This window comes from Miniopterus schreibersii, assembly GCF_964146895.1.
Source record: "Miniopterus schreibersii genome assembly, chromosome: X".
In the NCBI taxonomy this organism is placed as follows: Eukaryota; Metazoa; Chordata; class Mammalia; order Chiroptera; family Miniopteridae; genus Miniopterus; species Miniopterus schreibersii.
This window is the reverse complement of record NC_138104.1, coordinates 10,740,851-10,758,481: the sequence shown is the minus strand read 5'-3', so window position 1 is coordinate 10,758,481 and position 17,631 is coordinate 10,740,851. Positions and strand designations below refer to the sequence as shown.

Sequence of the window (17,631 nt, the reverse complement as noted above, 5' to 3'; positions counted from 1 at the left end):
CTCTGAAATCAATAACGATATATTAAAAAGAAAATAACTTTAAAGATTAAAATTAAATTTAAAAAAGAATAATGACCTAATAATACCTACTTCTTCAGGTTGATAGAGAAATAAATGAAATAGTGCTTATAAAGTTCCATCGCACATGGTGACAATAAATAGTGGCCTTTGACCTTTTGTAACCTCCAGGGTACTGAGCTCAAGACTGGGCATAAAGGCCCTGTCAATATGTACTTGTCTGCAGACTAACTTCTATAGCCCAGAGACAAATTGGTGTCCAAGGTCCCAGAGGGCGTTGGGATCCAGAGTAGAGGGTGCCAGCTCTGGTGACTAGAGAAGCTGGTAATAGAGAGAAGGCCCACCTGAGGAGCCTGGGGCAGCCTGGCTCTCCCAAGTTCAGAGCACAATGATGAGCCCTGGGCATTAGACTCGTTTTAGGCAACTCCCTCAGACATCCATGGGCTGCTAGAGGGAAAAAGATAAAGGCCAGATGCAAGAAGAAAGATTTGGAGTCCAGCCAGCTCCTCCCCCATTCAAGGTTAGAGGTGCCTTCTTCCCCTGGCGCTCTACTTCTCATGACCTTGCCTTAGACTTCTCCAGGTAGGTTCTGATCAGCTCCCCCAAAAGCCCACAATGAAGGCTCTCGCCTCCACAAATTCCCCCAAATCCTACGGCAGCCTGGTCTAACACAAGCCCCAGCCACTGCTTCCAACTCTCGGTCATAGAGATACCTGCCCAGGATTTTCACGTAAGTGACAGGCTATGGTGGGACCACTGAAGACCAAGAGCATTAAAACCAAAACTAAAAGTCCGACCAGTGTGGCTCAGCGGTTGAGCATGGACCCAGGAACCAAGAGGTCACCAGTTCGATTCCCGGTCAGGGCACAGGCCCGGGTTGTGGGCTCGATCTCTAGTAGGGGACGTGCAGGAAGCAACCAATTGATGATGTTTCTTTCTCATCGATATTTCTTTCTCTCTACCCTCTTCTTTCTTGTCTCTCTAAAAATCAATGAAAAACATATTTAGAAAAATAAACCAAAGCTAAAAGAGGTTTTTAAAGGGGGAAAAGGGCACTGATCACTATAGTCTCAGTGAGATCCAGCACCTTCCCCCTCTGCCAACTCAGGAAATTCAGGATGAGGTATGAGGTTTCCCAGCTGGAGAAAAGAAGTGGCTCTCCCACCTCCTTCACAATAGAGGCTACCTTAGCTTCTCACACAACTTCAGCTTCATTCTATATTATTCAGCCAACAACACAATCAAGTGGGAAGGAACTGCCTCCCCTCTAGACCCGGCCAAGACTCCTCCTCTAGGAAGGCCCTAAATAAACGGAATTCTATAGCCCCTGATATGTAGGCTTCACCTTTTCCTATAACTTCACAGTTACCAATATAGAATTTGTATACCATTGCCTCTGGGACCTGCCAGGGATAGCGTCAGAAAGAGCCCAGGGCAGTGGCCCTCACAAAGGGACAGCCAACTTGGCTGTGGGAACCCGACAAGGCAACTTCCTGACTTCCTGTGCTAAAGAAACCCCATCAGTTCAACCTAAGTGCAGGGGTCTGGAGAGAGAGTTAAGAGATTTCAGTTTAACACGAAACCCAACAACCACCCACATATCAGCTCTACTATTTATAGTAAGCCCTCCATATGCCTAAAATGGAGAGATCACTGATCAAATTAATCCAAAATGGCACCCTCCCAAAAATCTAAAATCATTGCTGGTTCTCAAGTCAGTCACAAGAGAATGGGGTCAGCAATGCAATTTCTCCTCAAGTTAATCCTAACACACGGTTGGTTTTCAACAAGCATTTATTGGATGTTAAAGGAAAGACTCATTTCAGTCAAATGCCACTTGTAGTTATTCCAATCTCTTTATCTGTCTATACCTGGGTTATGCTGGAAAGCTCTCTGGACAGGGAGTCAGGGCATCTGGGTTCTGGTCTTAGCTCTCTCAGGAACTGTCTCTTGACCTGTGGGAACTCACAGTGCTTAATTCGATGAGAGTGAGAGCGAGTGCAAGTGGCACGGACTACATATCAGTATGTTCCTTTCAATGATATCATCCAAAAGAGTCTGGGGTTTATGACAAATAGTCATTATGTCACTAATTTGAGCAAAAAATACAACCCTTTTAGCCACATTGGAATGGCCAGGTAGCTGAAAATGGACAGGGACCAGAGGCTTGAAGAAAGCGAAGGGGGCCCTGATGGGTGTGGCTCAGGGGATGGAGAGTCGGCCCGTGCACCCCAAAGGGTCACAGGTTTGATTCCTGATCAAGGGCATGTACCTGGGTTGCAGGTTTGATCTCTGGCCCTGGTCCGGGCATGTGTGGGGGACAACCAATAGATGAGTTTCTCTCACATCAATGCTTCTCTCTCTCTCCCCCCCTTCAACTCTCTCTAAAAATCAATGGAAAAAATATCCTCGAGTGAGGATTTAAAGGAAAAAAGAAAGTGAAGGGGCATGGGATGTTAGGGAGGTAATTCTAGTCCAGGTTCCAGAGTTGTAAAACCACTTCTGAATTATGGGCCCCTCATTTCCTGGCCCGAGGTGGAGCATGAGCTATCAAGCTCTCATTTATTAACCAAGTAGAAAACCTCCTAGTGCCAGAAGTAAAATAAACACCGGACTTGAACAGCCAAGGCACAGAATACAAATGGCAAGAAATATAAGGCGGAAGGGAGGTTTAAACAGAAAACGTTTCAACTCATTATTAACGAAAGGAATAGAAAGTGACACTGAGATACCGGTTTACAACGATCAAATTACGGAATGTTTAAATGAGATGTGTTTAAATGTTTAAATGTTTAAATGACACATGAAGCAAGCTCTCTGAGACGCTACTTGGCAGGACAAACTGGGACAGCCTTTTGTGAAGTAATTTGGCCCTACTTGTCAAAAGCCTTTCAAAGAACACTCCCTTTGACTCAGTAATTCCACTCCTAGGAATCTATCCTAAGAAAATAATCACAGATATGCTCACAGATAAAGAAGCTCATTGCGGCATTATTTATAATAATGACAAATTGGAAACTGCTAAATGTTTGACAATAGGGGAAGAGTTGTGTACATATTATAGAGTCATTAAGAAATATTTTGAAATAATTTCTAATGATATGAAAAATGCTAAGTAAAAAAAAAGCAGGATTACAAAACTATATTCATAGTTGAATTCCAGTTACTTTAAAAACATACATACAGCTCAGCCAACGTGGCTCAGTGGTTGAGCGTCAAACCATGAACCAAGAGGACCCCGGTTCGATTCCTGGTCAGGCCACATGCCTGGGTTGTGGGCTCGATCCCCAGTCGGGGGCGTGCAGGAGGCAGCCGATCAATGTCTTTCTCTCATCATTGATGTTTCTCTCTCTCTGTCCCTGTACCTTCCTCTCGCTCTAACGTCAATAAAAACATATTTTAAATATATATGCACAAAAAAAGAATAGAAAGAAACACACCAAAACATCAACAGTGATGACTATACCTTAGTAATTAGTTTATGGGTGATTTTTCAATCTTCTTGCTTTCGTATACTTTCCCAATTTTCAATAATAGGCATGTGTCAATTTTAAAATTAAAAAGCGCATTAAAGGTGTGAAGGGAGGAAGAGGTTTATTTTCTCTCTAAGTTTTTCCAAATATTTAGAATCTAGTCCAACGGTTCTCAACCCTGTCAGCTGCAACCCTCCATGGGTATATATAATATTTTGTAATGAACCCTTTGCCAACCTGAAAGAAATTTCATGATTAATATAACCTGCATATACACATAATTTCCTGAAGAGCAATATAATACACTAACTATACTATAAAGGAGAAATAAAAGGCAAGTCGCTTATAAAAAAATAATATGTATTTCAATTTGTAAATGCCTGGGCAAGACTATACTTAAAAATATAAGAAAGAAGTCAGATGCTTCCACTTATATATGTAGATTCACTGTGAATTCATCTGCTACAAAGGAAGATTAATACAGGTACGTTGCACTGGCAACTTAAAAATCCGTGAATGGAATTGCTATTGGTGACATGATTTTCAAAAGTCACAACTCTTGTTAAAGTTCTGAACAAAATAAAGTACCATCTTCCCTGAATTTACACAATGGTTGCATTCCTGGAAATTGAGTGTATATATTAAAACTATAAAAACATGTTTTGTATTTATTTGTGTAATAATTAGGCCCAGGTAAATTACACTACGGTTTTCCACTTACATCGATGTCCTATGTGCCATTCGGAAGTTTACAGACCCAGATTTCTAGTTCCCACTCTCCTATTTATGGGAAACATGACATTTACAATGACTCCCTTTTTTGTGAGTTGGCCTTGCATCTTTTAAAACTAATGATATTCACAATTCTAGCGAGTCCTAGAATGTACTCTCAAAACTGACACAAATGCTTTTTGAATTATTAGAAACATTTCTCTTCTTTAGTAGCAACCAAGGCACAAGAGCAAATTCTCATTTTTTAAAAGCCATTTACTATGATCCCTTGATGGCTTCCCCTCACCTAGCCCCGCCCTCAGGAGTATAAAATAAACTGAGCTGGAAGAAAAGGGCTAACGGGGCCAGGCCGTGGGGACAGGGATGGGGGCTGGGTTGCTAGGTTACCACTTGAGCCAATCCAAGCTGTCCCTGAGGGGTACCAGACACAGGACAGGACCCTCTCTCGGCCCCACTCAGCTGAGGGCCCTCTCAAAGGAAGGGGGTCAAAAGGTGGGGGAGGGGGCCGGCCACTCATGCTAGGCACAAGTAAAGAAATGAGGCAGAAGCACAAAGAAGCACACATCCCTATATTTCTAAAACCATTCAAGTCTCCTTCATTAATCTGCTTCCCCCAAAAAGAAAGATTTCTTTATTAAGAAATACCAGAGAGTGAAAAATCCACCACACATACATATTTGTAGGCTCACACAAAAGTGCAGAGATTTACATATTAAATTGCATTTAAGTTAGAAAATAGATTTAAAAACAAAATACTTTTTCTTTCCCCGAAAAGGTAAAGCAATTTGGTCAGTAGGAAAAGGGGCCTGAGGGGTAAAGCAGGTAGGTTAGGGCAGAAAGAATGGAATTTAGCTGCTATAGAATTAGAACCCACCACTTGCCCCTGGGGGAAAAAAGCAAAGGGAGGGAGAATGCTTTCTTCCAGGTAAAGGAGGGCCCCAGAGCCAAATGGACATGAAGAAGTGGCCCCAAATAGCCAAATCCCACCAACCCCCAGAGTTTTGGACCTGTACCAACCATCCTTACCTGAGAAGTGGGGTGCATAGGAAACTTAAGGAATGAGAAGGGAAGAGGCAGAGAGAATGTAAGCCATTAAAAGGACCAATTCTGCCCTCGCCAGTTTGCTCAGTGGTTAGAGCGCCGGCCCAGGACTGAAGGGTCCCAGTTGGATTCCAGCCAAGGGCACATACCTCGGTTGCAGGCTCGATCCCCGGCCACAGTCAGGGCACATCCAGGAGGCAACCAGTCAATGTGTCTCTCTCACATCAATGCCCCTCTCTCTCTCTCTTCCGTTCTCTCTGAAAAGCAATGGAAAAACTATCCTTGGGTGAGAATTTTAAAAAATAAGAAAGGACCAATTCTTCAATCTCCCCTCTGATCAGAACTCAGATGGACAGTACCAGGTGGTGCATGGTATGAATGGAATAGATCTTCAGGCCAAGGTCTTAAATACAGAAAATCTATACAGGTAAAGAAAGAGGGCAGGGAATATGAAAAAGCAGAAACCTAAAAAATATTATTTCATACAAGAGATATTTCCATGTGGACCCTTCACTTTAGAAAGAGAAAGCTCCTCTGACTGATGTATGGGTCAGCAGAAGAGCAGCTGAGGTAAGTTAAGGGAGGAAAGAAATCCATCCTAATCCTGGAGAGAAGACAGGATGGGCTGAAAACTGACTAAAGAGATTCACCTGAGCGGCAGGTTAACTGGAAAAATCTAATAGCTTCCAAACTCTCCAGGCTTGGCGTTATTTTGAATTAGCTAAAATGTAACTAAAAGGACTGAGAGCCAGAAAGACAACGGTAAAGTCGAGACAGAGAAGAGGGGAATCCGAGTCAAAGTCAGTCTCTCCCTCCCCCGCCCTCCCTCTCTCCTTCTCAATTGCTAAATTCAAATCCTGCTATAAGGAAAATAGAAAGACACAGAGAAAAATCTGGAAGCAGCTAAATTTCATTCATTCTGATTGACTGGAAAGAGTGAGACAGGAATTGGTAAGGAATCCTGATTAGAGACCATTTAAAATGAATTATATACCATCACTTGTAAAAGACCACTAACAAAGCACTTCCCAGGAGAGGCGCTGACCAGCCTGCTTTAATAACCAAGACTCGTTTACAATTAACAGCATCCATCTGCATAAACACAACATCTCAATGAAGAACTTGTTCTCTTAAATTAATATACCCCCGACCCTCCCCATCTTGCTAACATTGTATGTTGCTTCGAAAGCCCTTTCTTTATAGTCCAGAATAAGGTAAGCTTCGGCCCAGAATGTAGTAGAGATCAGTGGAGAGTTTGGGAGCCATCTCTCCCACCCAAGGGTCCCCTGGAAAATGGAAATATGGGTAGTAACTAGCAACCCCTTCAACCCCACCCCAACCCCACCCTACCACGCAAAGACACTCACACCCCATGGTGATTCTTGAAATGGAGGGGGAAGGAGGAGGCAGGCAGTTTGCATTAGACACAGTTTAATCACCTTCCAATAGGTTAAAAGTTCGCATTTACACATCTCCCTCCCCATGAGTCATCCAGACAGGACCCTGGCTTAGAAAGAGAAAAACACAGGTGCTCTAGGAAATATAGCCACGTATAATACATAAATCTTCTTCCCTGAAATAGAGCAGGTCCTGAGCAGAGCTGACTGGGGGGTCGCAGCCCACCCCAGGGTGGAGTGGCTCTGGGACTCTGCCGGTGGAAGTGCTGGAAGAGTGAGGCTTGGCGGAAGCCCTGGTGTGGTTATTAAGCCCAAGGTGGGCCAAGGCCTTGGAGTGGGTCACCCAGGAGGGCAGCAGTGCTGGGCTTTCCCTCCTCACTCAGCCGAGCCCTAATGGAAGTACTAGTTGTCTTTTTTTGTCGTTTTTTCTTTTTTGAGGGGGCATAGGGGGAGAGGAGAGGAAAGGAGGAGAGGAGAGGAGATCCTCTCTGTGCCTTGGTTTCCCCGTTTGTGCATTCAGGGCCTCTGCAGGCCTCACACAGGGAGTCTGGGGGGTAGTGTTTAAGTGAGCACTTGGCCTCCCTCTGAGGAGAGGATCCGCCAGAGTGCAGACTTTTATTATTACTGCCATTCGTGCCCCTAACAGGAGCAAGAGTCAGAAGGAAAACAAATAAAAAGAGGCCGATGAAAAAGGAAAGGAGGAGACATGAGACAGAGTGCAAGGGGCGATGCCACTGGCATCTCATCAATTCGTATTGACAATGGCACTGGTATTAAAAAAAAGTTTCCGGGGAATCTACAAGAAATGTAAATTGTTACCTCTACTGCAATTACTTCCATATCTCTAATCGGAAAAGAGTGGGGCCTGGGAGTTAGAAAGTGGATGGGAGATAAAGGAGTAACTACAAGAATAAATACAAGTGGACGCTACGTGCCCCACTCCTGAAAGGACGTGTGGGCAGTGTTGGCACTTTGTAGCCAGGAGAATCCTTCAGCCCCACTCTCCAACCTCTTCGGTTCTGAAGGCCCTGAGAATCCAGTTAGGATTCCGTGGCCACAGTCCTCCGTGACCGCCTCTGGGCTCATCTAAGTGGCAGCTGGAGAGGAACCGAGCCAGTCTTCAGAACCTTTCACCCCACAAATGGCCCAACCACCCCAAGCAGGGAGAGCTAAGATCTGGAGGGAAGGAGGGGGAGTCCAAGGAGACTCCGTGGCTGAGGCCGTGGAAAATCAGTGCCAGGGCCCAAGAGACCCATTTGTCCAGTTACCAGAGGTCACTGACATCTTCTGTGACTGCCTTGAGCCCAGAAAAAAAAAACAAAAAAACAACAACAACAACACACACACACACAAAAAAAAAAACACTTGCAGCAAGAAAATGCCAGTGTGCAATCGGGTGAATAAAGACCAAAGGAGACCAGCTTGCTTGTTCTCTGTCTCGGGTTTATCTTCGCCCCTTAAATCTCTCACAGCCCTGGTGAAACGCAAACAAAAGTCTCTTCTGTAGATGGGCTACTTCTCAGCTTCAGCCACCTCCCGTGGCGGCTCCGGGGGTTCGGGCGGTGGCATCTCTTCAGGAGTGCTGGTGTCCTCCGGCATCTCGCTTGAGCTCAGATGTTCTGTTAGGGCCTGAGAAGGGAAAGATGTCAAATTCAATACAAAGCCTGTCCCCAAAATCCAAACGGAGATCATCGGGGATGAGACACCGAGCTCTTCCTCCGAACCCGCCGACCACACCGATGCTGCAGGTGCGCAGCCGCCGACACCCGACGCAGAAGCATCGCGTCTTCTTTGCCATCACTATTCAGGATCCTAACGATAGGGCCCCAAATAAGTACGCGGGCCCCTCTCCTCGCAACGGAATGTCCTAACGTACTTGTCTAACAAGGCCTGACCAGCGCCTCTCAATCTTGTTTCTGCCCTAACACTCGGCTCTCCAGAACACGGACTCTGAACCGAAGGCGACGGGGTGGCCACATCTGCAGATGATGCATGTGGTTTGAAAATGCCCGCAGAGTGATTCTAAAATATCAGTCTTCCCCACATTCAACTGAGAATTACTGACCTAAATTGCTATGATTTAAGACCAGACTTATCAGAAACATGATATTCAAAATGATGATGCCAGCCCGGCCGGGCGTGGCTCAGCGGTTGAGCATCGACCTAGGATCCAGGCGATCGGGGTTCAATTCCCGGTCAGGGCACAGGCCCAGGTTGCAGGCTCCATCCTGTGTGGGGGGGGGTGCAGGAGGCAGCCGATCAATGGCTCTCTCATCATTGATGTCTCTCTTTCTTTCTCCCTCTCCCTTCCTCTCTCTGAAATCAATAAAGATATATTTTTAAAAATGATGATGATAATACATTTTTGGGGATACCCTGTATATAAAAATGGGTTTGCTGTAATTCAGAAAATAAACTTCAAAATTTAGGAAAGACAAAGTAGAGAACAATGATCTACTGTACAAAAAGCATTCACTTAAAAGTAAGATTCTCTTTTAAAAGAAAGTTCAAATCTATTAAAAATCTATTATATAGAACTAATAAATTAGTTCAGCCAAGTTTCAGGACATAAGATTGATATACAAAAATCAATTGTATTTCTATATATTCCCAAATAGTAATCCGAAAATAATTTCACATATAATAACATTAAAGTAAAATACTTATAAATAAATGTAATAAAACTATAGAACTTAAACTCTGAAAACTAAAAACATTTTCGAAAGAAATTAAAGACCTTAATAAATGAAAAGACAGTCCATATTAATGGTTTAGAAGGCTTAATCTTTTTAGGACAGCAATACTTCCCAAATTGAGCTATAGATTCGATGCAATCCCCATCAAAATCCCAGCTGGCTTCTTTGCAGAAATTGACAAGCTGATCATAAGTTTCATATGGAAATTCAAGGAACCCAGAATAGCCAAAACAATTGAATAAATAAAGAATAAGGCTGGAAGACTCATACTTCTTAATTTCAAAACTTACTACAACATTATAGTAACCAAGACAGTGGAGTAAGACTGAGAGTCCAGAAACAAACTCTCACATTTACGGTCAATTGATTTTTGACAAGGGTGCCATGACAATTCAACAGAGAAAGAATAGTCTTTTCAACAAATGGTATTGAGACAACTGCATAGCCACATGCAAAAGAAAGAATTTAGACCTCCTTTCTCACACCATATATAAAAATTAACTCAAAATGGATCGAAGACCTAAATGTAAGAGCTAAAACTATAAAACTTTTAGAAGAAAACAGAAGCATAAATCTTCAAGACCCTGGATGAGGCAATGGTCTCTGAGATCTGACCACAAAAGCACAGCAACAACAACGACAAAATGGGGCATCAAAATTTTAACCTTCTAAAGATGCCATCAAAAAAGTGAAAACACAACCCACAGAATGGGAGAAAAAAATTTCAAATCATATATATGATGAGACTTGTGTATAAAATATATAAAGAATTCTTACCACTCAACAATAAAAAAACAAAACCCCCAAACAACCCAAATGGACAAAGGGTCCGAATAGACACTTCTCCAAAGAAGATATACAAATGACCAATATGCTCATGAAAATCTGTTCAACATCATTAGTCACCAGGGAAATGCAAATTAAAACCACAATGAATACTACTTCACACCCATTAGGATGGCTAGAATCAATGTCAGAAAATAAGTGATGTCAAGGATATGGAGAAATTAGAACCCTAATACACTACTGGTGGAAGATGTAAAACGGTGCAGTCTCTTTGGAAAATAGTCCAGCAGTGCCTCAAAAAATTAAACAGAGTTACCATATGACCCAGCAATTTCATCCCCCAGGTATATAGCTAAAATAAATAAAAACATATAGGTCCCTGCAAAAACTTGCACATGAATGGTCATAGCAGCATTATTCATAATAATCAAAAGGTGGATAGGACTCAAATGTCCACTGATTGATGAATGGATAAATACAATGTGGTCTGTTCATATAACGAAATATTATTCAGCCATATAAAAGAATGAAGTACTGCTACATGCTACAACATGGATAAAACTTGAAAATATTATGCTGAGAGAAGCCAGTCACAAAGGACCACATATTATATGATTCTATTGTTATGAAATTTTAGAAGAGGCAAATCTATAGCAAAAATAAAAATGTAGATTAGCAGTTGTCCGGAGATGGGGCTGGGGGAACTGGGGGGAAAGGGAGAAGAACTGCTAATGGGTACATGGGTTTTTGAGGGGGGTAATGAAATGTTTTTAAATTAATTACTGACATGACTATATAACTGTAAATATACTACAGACCAGTGAATCATACATTTTAAATAGGGAATTAATGGTTTGTGAATTATATTTCAATAAAGCTATTATAAAAAAAGAAAGTTCAACTAATAAATTTTTAGGAACATGCTTTATAAAGTAGATCTTGAGCAGGACAGCTGGGAGGGTTCCCACAACACCTGCATTTCCAGTGAGGAAGCTCATTCTTACCAAGGTAACCATGCCACTAACTCCAAACCACCCCCCAACCCTTATCTTTGTTCCTATGGCATTTCATGCTTCCCTAACCAAGGCACTTTTCATGAAGTGGAGCACCAGCCTGATTTTCTGCTCTCCTGTCCCCACTAGACAATGAACTTCTTGAGAGCAGGGACATGGCTTGCCTTGTTCACCGGCATAACCAGCATCTAGCACAGTGGCTGGCACAGAATATCGAAGGAATGAGTAGATCCTAATCTATACATCAAGGCCACAAAGATCTAAGGCAATGTCAAGGCAGAAGCAGAGACAGGGAAGCTGGAGCGATTGGACACAAAATTGCCGAATTGGATCTCTAAGGTGTAAATTGAGCCTACACCCTCCCTCCATCATCAGCTTAGCCTTAAAGTCTTAAAGTCAGGAACACTTACTGGGCTCTGTGGCAAGAGGCTGCTACTGGTCTCTTGAGTACTAGGAGGTCGACTTCCACTTTCCTCCAGGGGCAAAATACCCCTTCGATCCAGCACGCTGAAGGAGACAGGACAGTTTATAGAGCACTTCACATTCGCCCCTCCAGCCACCTACCCACTGAACCTTGCTGTGTGTACTGGAAAACATAAACCTGCCCTTTGGCAGTCTAGCCCGATCCTAGCACATGCCTCGGGTCTCCCACTCACTTTTTCTTCCACAACCCAGGGAACACCTTAACCAGGGCAAAAACAAATGAAATAAGAACGAAGGGTCATCTCTTCAAAACAACCAGCCCATGGTCTATGGTCCATGTAGATATGGCCCCAAGGGACAATCCCTGGGCAGACCTATTTGACACCAAGAGGCCACATTCAGAGGAAGGCATGAGACCAGGTAACAGGATCGGGTTGAGTTGCTTGTCCCAAGAGTCCCAGGACCTTCTGGCCCCCTGAGTACCTGGGGGGCAAAGGGCCACACAGCACTTCACAGCAGTTCTTCACAATGTTGCCATGGCTGTAGGGATTCTGGACACGATTCTTCCCTGTCCATGAGCCTTTGATCTGCAAGGTACAAGCCAAGGCTCGTATTAAAACTTATGTTGAAGAAATGCATGCAGCACTGGAAGATGGAAAAGTTCTGGAGATAGATGGTGGCAATGGCCGCATAACAACATGAATGCACTTAATGCCACTAAACTGTATACTTAAAATGGCTAAGATGGTACATTTTATATACTGAATATCTTACCAAAATAGGAAAAAAGGAAATACAATGCATAGCCATGGGAAAATGTCTACAATACAGTGAAAAAAGCAGATAACTAAACAATATGTATTTATGCTCATTTAAAAATTCAAGACATATAGTCACATAAATAAACATAGGAACAAGTCTAGACAAGTCTAAAAGACTATAAATCATACCATTAACAATGGTGATGTATAGGAGGTAAAGTTATAGGGACTTATTTGCTATTGTTGCTTATCTGTATTTTCATGGATTAACTGGTGACTTTTGAAAAGCAAGGATTTATTCAGTGCACCTGTCCTTGTCCATTCCTAATCCAGAGGCACCAACTAGCCTTTAAAGATCTATGACTAGCCCGGCCGGTGTGGCTCAGCGGTTGAGCATCGACCTAGGATCCAGGAGATCACAGTTTGATTCCCGGTCAGTGCACATGCCCGGGTTGCGGGTTCGATCCCCAGTCGGGGCCGTGCAGGAGGCAACCGATCAGTGACTCTCATCGTCGATGCTTCTATCTCTCTCTCTCCCTCTCCCTTCCTTTCTCTGAAATCAATAAAGATATATATATTTTCTAAATTTAAAAAAATAAAGATCTATGACTAGCTGAAGACCTTGTACCTCCCCAACATTCAACCTCTCCTTCCTGATTCTCTACGGGCGTTCAGCTCCAAACAGAGCAGCCTGCTTTCTCTTCCACACTTGACATTTAACAGTCCCCACACCAGGTTTCTGCCCAGGCCGCCCAGGCCCTGGAGGCTCAGTTCTCTAGCAAGTAACGAGAGAAGAATATGTGACAAGGAGATGGGAAAGTTGACTCACGTCTTCATTGGTTGTCTGGTTGAGAGCCACAAGGAAAGTGTGAAATCCAGTCAGTCCCACGACGGACCAGAGTGTGAAGAAGCAAATGAGCACTTCCAGAACAGTGAGGGGATGTTAAGGAATGCTGAGGCAGCCACACCAGACCACGCTTCGGCCCTGCTCGTGGCACCAGGCATGCCATCGTCACGGCTCAGAACATACATCACAAATGGCCAAGTATCCACATATGACAGAGGCATTCTAAACTCGCTGGGCACATCCCTCATCGCAGGTAAAGGACTCCTGTCTATTCACTATGAATAACCTTCTAACATCTCTAGAGTATTTCAATGTTCCTCTTTGTTTTTTTTCATCATTAGCTTTTGGAAGGGGATGTTTAGGAGGGAGCCAAAGCTAAACAATGTTGGCCATCACTGCCAATGGAAAACCCATCAAAAAGTAAACTTTAGCCCGGCCGGCGTGGCTCAGAGGTTGAGCGTCAAACTAGGATCCAGGAGATCGAGGTTCGACTCCTGGTCAGGGCACGTGCTGGGGTTGCGGGCTCCATCCCCAGTCGGGGACATGCAGGAGGCAGCCGATCAATGACTCTCATCATTGATGTTTCTCTCTCTCTCCCTCTCCCCCTTCCTCTCTCGGAAATCAATAAAGACATATTTAAAAATAAATAAATAAACAAACAAATAAACTTTATAGCTTGGCCGGCATGGCAGGAGGTTATCGGTTTAATTCCTGGTCAGGGCACGTACCCAGGTTGTGGGCTCAGTCCTCAGTAGGGGGCATGCAGGAGGCAGCCCATCAATGATTCTCTCATCAGTGATGTTTCTGCCTCTCTCTCCCTCTCCCTTCTTCTCTCTGAATCAATAAAAAAAAAAATCAATCAATAAATCAACTTTATAAATGAAAAATTTATGTGAAAAACAGGATGTGATTTAGGGAAATCCCATCTGAATCTCCTTTTCAGAAATGCAACTGCTGAGCAAAATAAGCCTTAGCTGTGACAGGAAGGTAGCCTTCCAGCAAGTGACACAAGAGGGATATTGAAGCAAAGACAGCCCATCAGAGGAGGCAGGGCTGAGCGTGGGATCAGAAGGAATTGAAAGGGAGGCAGTAGAGAAGGGGGTAAAGGAAAGGGTACTCTTTAAGTCCTGGTCACCTTCCGTTTTGGTTACTACTACTAAGACTACATATTTACTTTAGAATTTGGCAATCTTGATGTCTGAAAAATGAGAGGATGGGAGAGCTACAGAGAGAAAGCATGCCGGAAATATAAGTTAAGAGGGATTCACAGGGACATACTGCCAGGGCAGGATATGTTCCAGGAGTTTCTTTCAACGTCTCCAGGAAGCCAATTTTCAAGGATTCTATGAAATTGAGAGGAGCAGTAGAGAAAAAAATTAGTGACATTAATTAAAAAATGCACTTATCCTAGTACTTACTCACATCCTTTCCTCCCTATCCCTTGTTACAAGCTGGCAAGAGATAAGCCCTCATTCAGACAAGGGACTTGCACCCCCAAGCAGGTAGTCTCCTGACCAAAGGGTTCACATCTCCATTGCAGGACTCGGCACTGGTCTAGAGAGTCAGGCAGAAGCCAAGCATCTGGATCCTCTCCCTTTTCTCTAACCCCCAACTATGAGCATGGAGGGGGATATTCATTCATAGATAAAATAAATCGGAAACATCAAAAAGCCCCTCTCTCCTCACCAATCTGTGTCCTCCCTTGTTCAAAATCCAGCTGAGAAGTCATCTCTTCCCAGTAAGTTGTCTTGATCAAGACCACTCCTTTAATTTCACATTCCACCTGCCCGTATTTATCTGCTGATGTATGTGTGTGTGTGTGTGCACATGTGGGTGTATATTTTCTATCTCCCAAAGGAAACCATTGGCATTTCTCTGGTATAACCCCTTCTACCACCTGGCACAGGGCAGGTCTTATTAGGCAGAAGAAGAGAGGATACAGACAGCCAAAATACATCCCCGACCTTTCGGATCACCTCAGAAATGCCCAGGACTCTAGATATAGACCAGTTATTATGGCCCAGCCCCGAGCAGAGAGCCACTGAGAAGGCAACTCCCTCGGTAAATACTGATTGATGCGAGCTGAGGGCAGAGAGCAGCGCTCATTTCTAACCGGTCCTAAGGCGCCTTCGCAATGGTCAAGTCCCACCGGGAACCCCAGCCCTCCCCTAAGCCGTCCCCAAGTCTTCTCCCATGCCACCCCCACTCCACCAGGCACTGCCCTACATACTCACTGAGGGCCACGTAGACGATGTTGAAGGCGAAGACGTAGATGGTGAGGAGGGAGAGCGAAAGGATGAAGAGGTAGAAGTAGCGGTAGTTCCTCTTTCCAACACAATTCCCCACCCAGGGGCAGTGGTGGTCGAAGCGCTCTGAGGGGAAGAGAGAGAACCTGGTGCCAAAGCCTCCAAAACGCAGTGCAACCCCGCCATCCACATCTCAACAACTAATTCAAAGTCGCCAGGATCACTGCCTGTTTCAATGGTAAAAAACTGCTTTCCATTTTTCACTTCTTCACACTGTTTCCATAGCTAGCTCATTTGATCCCCACAATCACCCTGGAAGTTGAGCAACAGAAGATATGCTTTTCCCCATTTTACCGATGACGAAACTAAGGAATTGAGGGGCTGAGTGATCTGTCTCACTGCCAGTTAACAGCAGAGACTTTGCTTTTCCAAAGAAAAATATTAGTAGGTGGGCCTACTAAGTTCAGGAAGAATAAATAGGTGAAAATAGCCAAGCAAATTTTGAAAAATGAGTAGTGTGGATTTTCTTAACTGCCAGTTAGTAAAAGACTATAAAACTACAATACTTAAAATGGTATGGCATAGCTTAAAATGGAAGGTGCCCAGAAACACTCTAGAATATATAAGAATTTACTAATAAAGGTAGCATTACAAAATCAGTGGTGAAAAGAAATACTTTTCCATAAACAACTCTGAGATAACTGGCTATTTGGTGGAAAATAAAGTTAAATGTTTTCCCTCACACTACTTATCAAAATTAATTCCAGATGAATTAAAGAGTTAAATGTAAAAACAAAATGAAACCATAAGATAACCATAAAGAATAGATGAACGTTTGTCCTGTATATGGATGACTTTCTAAACATAGAAGTAATAGGGGGAAAACACAGATGACAAAGAAAAATAGATTTAACTCCTTAAACTTTAAAAAACATTTTATATATGTAAAAAATACTATAAAGAAAGTTAAAGAGGAAAAACCCCCAACAAGAATGTATGTAAATTTTGTATCTTAATATATAAAAAATCCTTACAAATCAATAACAAAATGCAAATGCTCTTTCAAGATAATAGTCAAAAGGCAAAAACAGTTAATAAATACCATATACATATATGTTTAAATGTTTTCAGAGTTAACAATAATTCAGTGCATTACTAGTATAACAATGAGGTACTTTTTGCCTATCAAAATAAGAACATAAAAATATCCAGTGCTAGTGAGAATAGGGTAAAATGGACACTCTAATATATTGTTTGTGGGAGCATAAATTTCAAGAACCTTTCTGGAAAGCAATTTAGCAGTATGTATCAAGAGACTTAATAATGCTCACACCCCTTTAGCACAATAAGTCCATTTTCAGTAATTTCTCATAAGGAAATAAAGATATGCACAGAAACTTATGTTCAAAAATTTCTTAATAAATTTTTATTGTGGAAAAATATATATAACATACAATTTGCCATTTTAATCATTTTAAGTGTACAATTAAGTGGCATTAATTACATTCACAATGTGCAACCATCACCACTACCTAGTTCTGAAAATTTTCATCGCCCCCAAAAAGAAACTCTGTACTCATAAACAGTAATTTTCCATTTTCTTCTTCCTCCAACCCCTGGTAATCTCTTATTATCTTTATGAATTTTCCTACTTTAGATATTTCATATAAGTAGAATTGCACAATATGTGGCATTATATATATATCTCTATTGATTTCAGAGAGAGAAAGGGAGAGGGAGAGAGAAACATCAATGATGAGAGAGTCATTGATCGGCTGCCTCCTGCATGCTCCCGACTGGGGATCGAGCCTGCAACCCGGGCATGTGCCCTAACAGGGAATCGAACCCCACTCTCCTGGATCACAGGTCAATGCTCAACTGCTGAGCCATGCCAGCTGGGCAGTGTTTCTTTTTGTAAAAATCAAGTTGTATGAGTTCTTTATATTTAAGAATATCAATAAGGAGAGGGAATTCTTTATGAAAACCTTCACATCAACCCTTCTTGAGACATCACTTCCTGGCTCATTTAAAACGGGTTTCAAATTATAAAAATCTTATCTACATATAGCTTTTTACCGTATAAAGTAAGATACATCTTTTCAAATTTTGTCTAAAGAACTGGCTATTAAGAGGAAAGCAATGTACTCAGGCCTATTCCAGGGCATATATAAAGAAGGCTGCAAGTATGCCTAGTGATA

The 17,631-nt window shown here is 42.7% G+C and overlaps 1 protein-coding gene across 4 annotated transcripts in view; it reads right to left on the bottom strand.

Moving 5' to 3' along the window:
- Positions 1-4,831: 4,831 nt before the first annotated feature.
- Positions 4,832-17,631, bottom strand: part of ZDHHC9 (zDHHC palmitoyltransferase 9) — a 56,776-nt gene continuing 43,976 nt past the window's right edge. For 3 of the 4 annotated variants that reach the window (XM_081124968.1, XM_081124969.1, XM_081124967.1), the window contains 6 exons: positions 15,422-15,559; positions 14,484-14,530; positions 13,170-13,274; positions 12,063-12,166; positions 11,567-11,663; positions 4,832-8,290 (listed from right to left, as the gene is read on the bottom strand). In XM_081124968.1, coding sequence (XP_080981094.1) covers positions 8,174-8,290; positions 11,567-11,663; positions 12,063-12,166; positions 13,170-13,274; positions 14,484-14,530; positions 15,422-15,559 — 608 coding nt within the window. In that variant the 3' untranslated portion in view covers positions 4,832-8,173. Of the gene's footprint in view, positions 8,291-11,566; positions 11,664-12,062; positions 12,167-13,169; positions 13,275-14,481; positions 14,531-15,421; positions 15,560-17,631 lie in introns of all 4 variants that reach the window. The other variant, XM_081124970.1, reaches the window with a different exon arrangement.